Source organism: Artemia sp. Qi Xiang Cuo, chromosome 6 (assembly GCF_049724085.1).
Source record: "Artemia sp. Qi Xiang Cuo chromosome 6, ASM4972408v1, whole genome shotgun sequence".
NCBI classification, from domain to species: domain Eukaryota; kingdom Metazoa; phylum Arthropoda; class Branchiopoda; order Anostraca; family Artemiidae; genus Artemia; species Artemia sp. Qi Xiang Cuo.
In genome coordinates this window covers 22,002,320-22,014,638 of record NC_142799.1, presented here as the reverse complement: position 1 = coordinate 22,014,638, position 12,319 = coordinate 22,002,320, and the positions used below count along the sequence as shown (strand labels likewise).

The window sequence follows — 12,319 nt, the reverse complement described above, 5'->3', positions numbered from 1 at the left end:
AGAAAAAAACAACAAAAAAAAACGCGGAAAATCAATGTGAAAAGAACCAAAAACCAAAGAAAAAACCAAAAACTTAAAAGATGAATAAAATTCAATAAAAGCCAAAAATTATAAGAATTAAAAACAATTTTTTGGCTCTTATTGAATTTTATTCATCTTTTAAGTTTTTGGTTTTTTCTTTGGTTATATTCGCTTTGTTGTGTTTTTTCAGTATTTTCATTTGGCCTTTAAAAACCCCATTTTTGCTCGTTTTTCTTTCTTTATGTGATGTCAGGCCAATGGGGTTTAAGGAATTATCTTCTTTTGATATTTCTATATGAAAATGAAAAAATTATGGCTCCCGTGTGCACACCTCGTGTAGTTTTGGCGGAATTTAGCGAATAGGCTCTTTAAGGTTAGTTTTCAAGCAGAGTTAATTGGTAACTACAAAACACTTTAAAATCTCGTTTAAAAGATATGTCAAAAGGAAAATTTTCTTTGTAAATTATATCTGTTATTTATTATTTAGCAAACCTGATGTTCCTTTGAGACTTCTATGTGAAAATGAAATAGTTATGACTATTCCCATGTAATTTTGGTGACATTTTGCTAAGGGACGGTCTAATTTTAGTTTTTTTTTTAAACCAGGATTAAATGGTAATTACAAAACCTTTCAAGCCTCATTAAATATATTGTACAAGAAAAACGATGTTTTGATCTAGTAAACACGCATAACTTTACGCCAAATCCTTTAAAAAAAAACTTAAAATATTCATGAAAACTTTTGAACCTTTTTTCCACCATTTTTTTTCATTCATAATCAAAAGAATAATTAAGAAATTTGATATTTCCTCTGCTGGCAAAATTATGGTTTTTTACACAGAGATGTGGACGCAAGTGCTACGATATAGCACCCTTTTTTTTCCAAACCAGCTTGAGTTTCCTGTATGTTGAGTTTCCTACGCCATCTCTGGTTAAAACTTTTAGTATAATTTATCATTTTAAAAAAAGATTATTTAAGACAGCTTTGAACTAGATTTATGACCAAAAAGAGTTGTTACAAGAAGTTTGGGCATACTAGTTCCAAGTCTTCTAGAAAAAAATTAGACTTGGTTCACTTTGGCACTGAACCCTCCATTAAATCATATACCTTAAGCACAACCCAAAGAATAGTGTTTAGCCTAGAGCTTAATCATCAGAAATTGCTTTCGGAGCAGCCCCAAAGAATTTAAATCTTGTTAGACGCTCCACATCAAAAACGCCAAACAATGCTATTTTAAGCGATCCTAATGCGTCATCTCTTTGTGGTTGGCAAACACCTTAGTAAAGGGCTTCATCTCAAAAGGCACAGAGCACATCCATAATAATAATCTTCAATGCTCTAAGAGCTCCAGGGCCATGGCGATACAAAATGAAAAATTCCATTCTAATTAATTCAAACTATATAAAGCAAAAACATTGCACAAATTACAGAAGTCTATTTCTGTGCTCCATTGCTAGCCTGAGATCCTTTCTAATACTTACAAAACATTCATCACTCACTTTACTCACCAACTATCTCTTGTAAAACCTAAGCTCTCCTTACAATTCTTTTTGCAACTCACACAATCTTTCACAATAACACGCCACTAGACTCGCAGCTATCTCTTATCAAACCTACTCTCTCCATACATTTCTTTTCACAACTCACACAGTTCTCAACACTCACAAACCAAGTGACCCACAACCATGTACACAACAAACTTTTTAACGAGATGCGTCAATAAATGCCATAACCTTATCTTGGGTAATATTTACCAAGATTTGGAGTCTAGTTTATAGACTCCAACAAGCAAAAAGCTAGTTGTCGTTAACCGCCCTCACAAAGAAGGGGGAAAGAAAAGACAGTGATCCGAAAATCGATAAATATAACAAAAAAGAATTTATATCCAATGTAAAAGACCTTTCTTAAAACAGTGTTTGTGGCAAAAGAACTACAATACTATTCACTATCCTTGCTTTATCAGATTCTAAACTTTAAATAACACTCGCTTCCGACTGAACTTCTTCTTATCAAACTAGAATTCAATACGAGCCAAAAATCACAGGTAGTTCAACGACCCATCCCAATATTTGAAGTAGTTTTTTCCAGATACGCAAGTGGTCCTTGTAATCCAGTATTAGCCCCTTGCATTCCTGGATGAGACATGCGGTTCATCGCACCTTGCATGTTACCATACCCTGGTTGCATCTGTGGACCTCCAGGGCTCATACCAACCTGAAATGGTATGTTTTAAATATCAACAATTTCAAGGTAGAAAACTGAATGTGGCATCTACTAAATCGGGCTACACAAAAAAAAAAAGTTCGTAATGGTCAGCGAGAAAGATTGAAAAGCTATATACTACAATTTATTTACAGAGTAAACATATGCGTAGCTAGATTTCATTTCGGGAAGGGGGAGTTTTCTTTTATCAAGTGGGTTGCTTCAGATAATTGAGTTAGTTAAACAACAGACGACAGAGAAATGGAGGGTCAACTTGTAAAAAAAAAACGTCACAAAAATGAGCCAGTGAAATCAAAGCACAATTTTTACTACGGAAGTACATGAGAAGGATATGTCTTTTTATCTTTGGTTTGATTATATCAGATAGTTCAACTAAGGATAACTATCTAAATGTCCACTTTAAAAATCATAGTTTTTTAACACACATTTTATTCATAGAGAGGAGCCCAGCAAAAGAAGCATCATTTGGGTTAGCAGGTGCGGGTGGGGGCAATTCCTTACGCTTTAAATTTAGAAAAATACCTTTTTAATTATTTTCACTGAAAAAAAAACGAAAAAAACTAAATTACACCTCCCTCTCCCTAGATTCTGAAAAATAATTTTTTCCTATTTTCATTTTAAAAAAACCTGAAAACGAGCCCCTGCTCAGCAGTAAAATAATTGGGCTCCTCAATAGATTAAACTGAAAAAATAAGGTTTTCAATTAATGTAAAAAGATATATTTAAACTAAAACAAAAACAACCTAAACGAACAGAATTAAAAATGAATAATAAGGTGAAACTGAAAATGAATGCAATATACTATGAACAAAGGGTAGGGCTACAGCTCATTCTGATTGTCGATAGGACTACCGCCTGGCAAACAAGATGTAACTTGTCTACTGTCTACCTTTTTACTAAATGGATCTATGAAGCCAGTGGTTTAAATAGCTGCTTAACTGGTGTACACGTCTGCACGTCTCCAGTATTTACACACATAATTTTATGTTCAAAGGCATTTTTACAAGACTTTCCTACTGCTGTGATTAAACGGTCGTTTTGATCCAATACTAAGAGCCACGGGCAAAAAAAAAACGACAGGGCGCAGTCTGATCCTTCTTGTAACTCAAGGGTGCTACAACTCCAAAAGAGCCCTCCCTCAACTTTCTGCAAACATTTATAATAAACGAGGCCATGAAAAAGATATGAGAAAGATATCGCTTCTCAAAAAGCCATTGGGTGAACTATTAAAAACCATACTTCCCTTAGAAATGATCTGCAATTCCCAGCAAAACAGGATCTATCCAGAATCAGATTACGACCTTGCACGACCCTTAAGCTAATTAAATTGCGGGATTCGTTTTATTAGAGATCCTTCTATCAAAATACCAAAATAACAATATATTACCTGCCAATGGAGGCATATTATGCAAAATGTGGAACTTCAGACAGATGTCCGTATATAATTAATTATGGGTCTCCCATATGGGTGAACATTAGGGACAGTTTTCCATTAGATACATATATATATATATATATATATATATATATATATATATATATATATATATATATATATATATATATATATATATATATATATATATATATATATATATATGTCGTTTACCCTTAGTCTGACAGTGTACTGTTTACGATGCTAGTATCTGTTTTACTCTTGGAGGAGCCTTATTAAACCTGAAAAGCTTCCTAGATTCCTGGCTCCGATATTTGGCAAGCAAAAGAGATTTTGAGCCGCAAGTTATATTCCCCAATGTCAAAATAACAAAATATATTTGTCATATTTATTTCGTTTTCATATCAATGCCTGGAAGGATACATCAAATTTGTGAAATTAGTAAACGACATTACACCAGACCCTTATCAAATTGAAGTATACAATTTATGAAAGAATGAAAATAAACAACTCATAAATTACATAAATGAGCATACAACATACAAGTTGTAGACACAATAAAGCAGAATGAAGATGAAAACAAGACTAGAAAAAGATAGAAGTGACAAAAAAAACCTAACCGAGACCATAAACTAGGCTTGAGAAGAGAAAAATAGAGGTACATAGATTTTATGGGCACATAGATCGAGATAGAGGAACATAGATAGAATTTTCAAATTTTAGGACCAATGCAGCTTAGATTGTCATTCTTTTTTTTGGTAAACAGTTCCCAAAAAAGTGTTAACATGATTGTTGGACATTTACCAAAATGATGACATTTACCACAATAACAAACCACAGAAATTGAAAAACGAATTTGCGTAGCCCGCAAAATTTAAAAATTAACCTTTTTGCTTGAACGAACACTGTATTACGATTATAATAATTATAAACATCTTGAAAACAAAATAAATAGAATTAGACTTGACGAAGCTTAGAGGGTTGAGCTCTAAATGTCAGTTTTAAGGAAGTGGAAATTACCACCTTTTGGATTAGCCGAGCCGATATGAACATAAGCCCAAATGTTGCCGCAAAACTTATTTTGTTCGAGGAGCAATTTCCGCGTTTTCAATCATCTATAGTCTGTTTCAGCGCGTTAGGGTGACTTATCCGCTAAGCAAAATTAATTACCCTTGCCACTTAAAACAAGGACGTGTCAACGCCCAGTAAAATGCCCAGACAAAGATAGGCAACGTATGAAACGTTGATGCTTCTCCAGCGTTGCAACGGGGTGATTTTGGGTTTCCGTTCCGTCATAGGGCGATGTTTCTTTCCGTATCCTGGGAAGGAGAGTCTCTGTGGCCTCACAGTGGCACCGGGGTGGACCTTCCACGAAGTCCCAAGCTAGAACCTTTACAACAGTGTTGCAGGTTGACCTTCGGAAGTGGCAACTCTCGAGTTATAGCCTAGTAAACGAAACAGCATTGGTATTTGCTTCGGGTAATAAATAAATCTTCTCGGTCTCGTTTGGAGGGCCCAGAGTAAGTTTTGATAAGCAGCTAGTGTTATAAATTACAAGTCAAATCCCCAGAGTCGGAGTCAGTCAAATTAGCAGCCCTTCCTGAAACCGATCTCAGCCAAATTATAAACAATAAAACTTGTCATCTTTGAGGATCGGATTAATAATGAATCTTAGAGCATAAAAATACATTACAGTCGGGGTTATAGCCAAAGAGAAGATGCTGTTAAAAACTATGGAAGAAATAAAAAAAAAACCACAAGATTTTAGGAATGGGGTCTTTAACCCCCTAATACTTAAATGTCTGGGCGACGTTAATCATACATAAAACAGACAACGGGCAATCTCTGGCGTCAATTGACTGATAAGAATTATTGAGGTAGTATAGATCAACCAGGAAAATCAACTAAAACAATTTAGATTTTTTTTATGTTTGTGTTTTAAGTCTTTTCATTCTTGTTCTTTCAACTTTTCTGTGTCGTTTTAGATTTTTATTTCATGTGTGGGTGATTACTTTTAAGTAAATTGAACTTAATTATCTAATGTTCCCAAAATGTGTCCTGTCTGGTCATAAGTTTGAGAAGTTAAAAATTGTAAGGGTACTCAAATTGTAGTCAAATTTCACCTCTGCCAGTTATTGCCATGGTTAAAACCCATCTTGAAGGTAAATAATTTAGAACTTCCATTTATCAAAGAATTAAAATTTTGAAGAGAGACAGCAATACAGAACACAATTCACAATTAAATAAACAAAACTGTCAATTTAAGTAATCTATTTATATTTCAATAAAAGGCAAATGATCACAAAACTGTATCTTTACTGAATACTGGAGACCATTTAGTACTGAAAAAACGTAAAAAGTGAAATGTATAGTACTCCGCAATATCCTGAAAATAAAACTTAAATACCTTGGTCTTGTTAAAAATTTAACCATGTTGGCATGGTTCCCCAAAATATTGAATATGGACCCTAATAACGAAAGAGCAATAGATTCCCCCTTAAGGTTCCAAAAAACTCAGATGTTGCAGAGCATTTATTTGATCTTTCCCATCATACTACAGTAAGTAAGTAAGCAAGTAAAATAAATGCGGAGCAAAAAAAAAAGAAAAAACTAAATAATATCATCCACAAGGAAATAATAAAGAAAACATAGCATAAATAACTTAAAATATCTATGGAAACACTAATCTGAAAAAAAATAAGTGAGGGGGTCACTGGCACATATCTTCCTTGGAGAATTGGTTCTCAGGTCCTTTGCGATGTTGTCAAGCAGCACTAAAGGGTCGATAAGTCCAAAATGAGAAATAATCTTGTGATTTCTGCACCCCCTTGGTAAGTGTAGCAATATAGCAATATTTAAAATAGCCTCTCCTTAGCCGAAGACGGTACTTTTTGCACATTAGAGGCTGCAAACCGGAAAGAAAAAGAATTGCAAAAGAACAAAAACTATGGTAAAGTTTACATAAGCCTCGACGGCTGTAACCGCCTCTTTTAGGAGAGATTTTACCATATGAGAATTGAATGCACTGCAGAGCGCTACCAACCAGAGACAAGAATGTAGTCAAAAGTATATCAGAAAAATTAATCCCAAGAAATCTCAACTCTGAGACACATTTGAGTAGCATTGTACCCATTTGTAAAGAAGGAGCAGGGTTAGAAGTATTAAAACACAGAAACTCATATTTTGGAGCATTTACAGAAAGCCCAATCACACTCAAAGCATTAATCAGAACATTTAGGTTCTTTATGAGGCCTGACCTATTATGACTAACTAGCAGAATATCATCAGCATAGGAAATGTGACTAACAGCAGCATTTTCTAAAAACACAGTAGGAGACAGCATTCGCAAACAGTCCGCACGCACAGTTTTAAAAATATATGGAGACAACACATCGCCTTGCCTGACTCCCTTCTTTACTGACATAGGCTCGGATATATCAGACCTCCATTTTAACCAAACCAACGAATTGGAATGCCAATATTGAAGAACTTTTACTACCGAACAATTAACTCCTGCTTTAACTCAGCAGCGAAGCGCTTGCGAATGTACAAAGTTGTCAAATGTGCCCAAAATATCAACCGAGCAAAAATAAAGTGGTCTTTTTTGCATTTTTGCCGAGACTAGCACTTGACAAAGAATATGATGGGCTTTATAAAAACAAAACCCGGCTCTGAACCCAACCTGATAATCAGAAAAATCACATTTAGTCAAAACTTCTGGCAATACGACGTACTCAAACAGCTTCCTCATGGAACGGGACACTGTATTTGGTCGATAACTGGAAAACTAATATGTACCCTTGCCTTTTTTCAAATCAGATGTTACGATTCCTAAAATAACATTATCTAGAACTAATACATCTAAACTAGTAGCTGAATGTGTGCTAACAACAATAGAAACTTAATGGTGAAGTGATTGTAACACAGACCATCCATATCAGGAGCACTTGATTTCTTAACGTTCTTAAAAGCCCGATAGGTATCACCACTAGATATTGACAATATATGGACTTGCCAAAGAACTCGAGGAACATGCAATACGGAAGAAAACATGGACTTAATAGAATGATTAAATGTATAAGTAACACGGGTAAAATGAGTAACAAAATCAGTAATTGTAATTACTAACACGTTAGTGGACAAACAATTGCTGTTGATAATGATACAGAAGAAACAATTTCGATCAGAGGGGCCATTAAAACTATCGGGGTGGCCTTGACGCAAAGAAGATCTAGACTGAAGTTTCGAATTTTGCTTAATTTTAAATACTTTACCAGACTTGGGCCGATCACAAGCAATCTAAAGGCGAAGCCAAAACTTTGCGGGTTGTTTAGCCTTTTTTACTTCTGGGCACACATTCGACAACAGTTTTCTGGTGTCAAATCTGAAAGGTTCCACAATAACTGAAGCTAAAGTAGTTTACTTCAAACAAGATATAAGATGGTAAAAGCAACAATTCTGAATTTCTCTAGCCTACGGTGACTTTACGGAAGTTTGTAAAAGATAGAAAGCTACTTTCAGGATTGACATGACCGAGCTAAAAACATACAAATAAACTTCAGAATTTACTCGTCTCCAATTTGGATTATCAAACCATTTATTATGGTAAGAAAAACGGTTATAAGCCAGTAGAGGAGGCGACTCAATTTCACAAGTTAAAGGCAAGTGATCATCGTCAATTTTATCATCCAAAACAATGACAGGAGGAACCACGAGAGATCCCCTTGAAACTATAATATGATCAAGGTTTGATTTAGAACCATCACGGTTATGAATATAGTTAAACTGTTTATCTTTATTGACTAACTGATAACCACTAGGCAAAGCATCGAAAATAGGTCACTTCCTCTAGACTAAGACTGAAGATAATTATTAATATTACCAGCCACAATACAATTTAATCCCTTATTGGTCACTCTTAGCAGAAGGGCTCTGAGTCGCTTACAAGAACCCACGGAGATAGATAGAGAAGAAATGTTCTTGCGATTGCATGGCATATAGACATTGACGAGGACCATATTACCGCATTTTATTGCCAGTAAATTATGATCAGAAGAAATAAGCTCAGGTTTCTTAGCGAGATGAACAAAAGTTGCATGGCCCCCAGAGGGTTAACCGCGCGTTTTTTAGCTTCACGTACAAACGTGTGATGGGTGGGTGACCGTTTAAGAGTATCTCTATTGGCTTTAGTTAGAAAATGTTCCTGTAGGAAAACTATATCAAAATCAAGAAGCTCATCAATAAGAAGATCTTTGTCTATGGTTCCGTTAATATTAAGTGAAACAGAACGAAATCTATTGCCCCTAACAATCATTTTTTATCCTTATTCAGAGCTTTTTTTAACACTGGGCATCTGAGACTATAGGAAACATGATTTCCACCGCAGTTGGCACAATTCGGGCTTTCAGTGCAAGGATTATCACATGTATTGCTATGTCCAGCAACGCACCGTGAACAGTTTTGATTAGTCAGTAGAAGTGTGCATTTTCCGACAATGTGGTTCGGTGATTGACAACGGTAACATCTAGGAGGTAACTTCTGAAAACGTCTAATTTTAAAAAGCTCGTATCCCAAACACAAACCCTCGTTTATAGCTTTATTTAAGGCAGCATCATCTAGAAATTCAAGGCGGAAGGATCAGGAACTTCCAATTTTAGTTGCATCAACGAGACCGGGAATCATACTAATAAGCTCTGATTATTTAGCTGACTAGTTGCAGCGGCGGCGAGAGAGACGGCTGAGGCTTTATCTCGGGTATGGACTACCCACCTTTTCTTGACAGGATCAGATCTCACACTTACGATACCATCCAGGGTATCAAGGGTCTCTTTGCGCTCAATAGGATTTTTGAGGTCAGTAGGTGGGTTTTTTAGAATAACTGCAAAGGACGGTTTTGGAGAGACAGTACATTCTTGCATTAACGACGGAGGACATCCAATTGTTCCAGGCAGGAAGTTCTCACACACTCAGACAAAGAGCGTAGCTCAGATATTCAGGAGTTTACACGGCAACTCAACGGACAAAAAGCATCCGCAGGAATAAGTGGTACTTCACTAGGGTGGCGGATAACAAAGACTGGCAGACCAACATCATCAGCATCATACTTTGCAATAGCATCGATAATATCAGAGACACTATTAATAAACGCATTTGTACCCACTCTCTTGCGCTGAATTTCCCCAGGATGGCAAAACTGGAAGATTTGCCTCCTTGCTTCAGAAACCTGGGCGAGTGTGACAAATTCAGACATGTTTCTTCATAATATCTGCAGACAAGCCTTTTTCGATACTGTTTTGGACAAAATTCAGAACAGGAAATAAACGAGCATTCCAGCGGTCCACGCCATCAGCACCGAATCGCTGAATACATACAGAATGAAGGAACCTAGGAGCAAGGGAAGTGTAAGGACCCCCTTAACTGTCCCCCGCAATTTACAGGTAGCTTAATACCTGCGGGTACAATACGTCACTTGCGGGAGGTTCCTTCCCCTCTTCTGCTAGTTCCCAGTACGCTTCTTAACGATAAGAAATCAAAAATACCGCTATAGAAAATTGCGACTACAGATGGCGTGCCAATCTACTCGAAATAAAAGACGGCGCTGGTCAAAATACCCAGGGAAAAGGGCTTATTCTAATAATTGGAGAAGGTCATACAAACACTACTTGACAAAAAAATCTATCTTTAGAGGGTAAACAACAACAGGAAAAGACCTCAAAATAATTCAGCAAAGTTACCAGCAAAGATGCCAACTCAGACACAATGGCATTGAATATACTATAGATGGCATGTGTTGGTCAGTGAATTTTATTACATTGTCTGTGAATTTTACTAAGCCTTAGAAAAATTATGGGTAAAGGTGTAGATTAAAAGACCATTTGAAGGATACCCTCCAAAAATTCTGAAAAATAATTTGAAAAAACCAAAAATATTTATATATTTCATTCCTAAACTGATCCATTTTACCCACTTCACAACCCCTTAATTGTTCTATATCTTATCTTTCTGGAAAATGATTTGAGTGTGTTGATAAATCCCGTAAATTTCGTTCTGATGCTTTCCCTATTACCTTGGAAGTACCTCAGGGATCTGTCCTACATTATTTTTTCTTTTTATAAATGACCTGCCTGTAGCTTTGCCTCTTTGTAGAATTATAATGTTTGCAAATGACGAATTAAAATTTGCTTTTTCACTGAGACCTATCACTTTTTTTCCATAAACTTGGAAATGCATTACTAACCGTATCTGACTGGTATTCGAACAGTTTACTAGTTCTTAATAAAAAAACATGCTAATACATATTATTTTCATGAACTGAATTATTCGTTTCAGATGTGTTCCCTCTTTTTTTTAAATGGTTTTGAAGTACAAAGGGTTGACCAGTTTAAATACACTGATCTTATTCTGGATGAAAATTTGTCGTTTCACTAGCAGGTGAAAAGACTATCTTTAAAAGTTTCCCGAAATACTGGCAAGCTATCACGCCTTGCTATTTTTTCCTAAATAACATTCTAAAAACCATTTATTATTCCTTGATTCATCCATATTTTCTTTATTATATTTCTTTATGGGCTTCTACCTTTCTAGCTATTTTCAAATACTTCAAAATAAGCCAATCAGAATACTTTCTAATATTGATTATAGTTCATTAGTCAAATATCTCTACGGAACTTGCGGGAATTTTTTCGCTAGACCAACTGCATTTAATTTCTATTTCTAATATTTGTCATGATTATTTGTACGCTATGTTGCCTTCTAATCCCAATGACCATAATTACCCGACAACTCATAGATCAGATTTTTCGTGTTAAATACGTCCAACATTGAGAGCGTGTTTCAAGATTCGTCACACTGGGCCAAAATCTGGAACTCAATTCCAACTAAAATCAGGGAGTATTCTGATAAACGTTTGTTTCAGAGGTTGGTGAAAAACTATCTGAAAGTTAAATCTGCACGGCGACAGTTCCAATTCTTTCTTTTTTCCTTTCGGTTTTGTTTGATAAGTTAGTTTAAGGCGGCGTTAGCTTATGTTTCATTTAACTGGCAGTCATGAAGCATGCCATTACGCATGTGCGCTGTTTTTTTTAATATTGTATATACATTTTAGTGTTTAAATAAAAGTGTTCTAGTCTAGTTCTAATATAACTGTAAAATGTACTAGGAGTCTACAAAATGGGCAATAAATTTGTCCATTAGTGGGGTGGGGGAGGGGGGGGGGTAAAGTGAAGCAATAAGCCTTTAGGAATGACCAAAGTAGATATGTATGATTGTTTCAAAGTAGTTTTCAGAACTGTTTAGGGTTCCCTTCAAATGATCCCTAGATGTGCACATTTAACAAGTTATAGAAATAAAAAAAAACTATCTTTTTAGTTATAAATACAAACAAGAGATGAGATTAAAAATCAAATTCTATTTAGAATTGTTTATGTAAAAACAAGCTATATGCTCTTAAATACTAGTTAAAAAAAAGATTCAACAAAAAGTTAAAATTTATCTACTACTACTACTACTAACAACTCACCGCAGCACCAAGCCGCCTGAGGCCAACACAGCTACGCACGCTCCTCCTCCACCCAATCTATTCAAAGCATCCCTTTTTACACCCGCCCACGAAGTTCCCATTTCCTACAAATTTTTCTTTATGAGGTCCTCCCACCCCAAACGAGGACGACCTGCTTTCC

General features: G+C 35.6%; 1 protein-coding gene across 1 annotated transcript in view; it reads right to left on the bottom strand.

Moving 5' to 3' along the window:
* Nucleotides 1-220: 220 nt before the first annotated feature.
* Nucleotides 221-12,319, bottom strand: part of MED28 (mediator complex subunit 28) — a 47,146-nt gene continuing 35,047 nt past the window's right edge. The window contains exon 5 of the mRNA XM_089090081.1: nt 221-2,236. Coding sequence (XP_088946207.1) covers nt 2,072-2,236 — 165 coding nt within the window. The 3' untranslated portion in view covers nt 221-2,071. The remainder of the gene's footprint in view (nt 2,237-12,319) is intronic.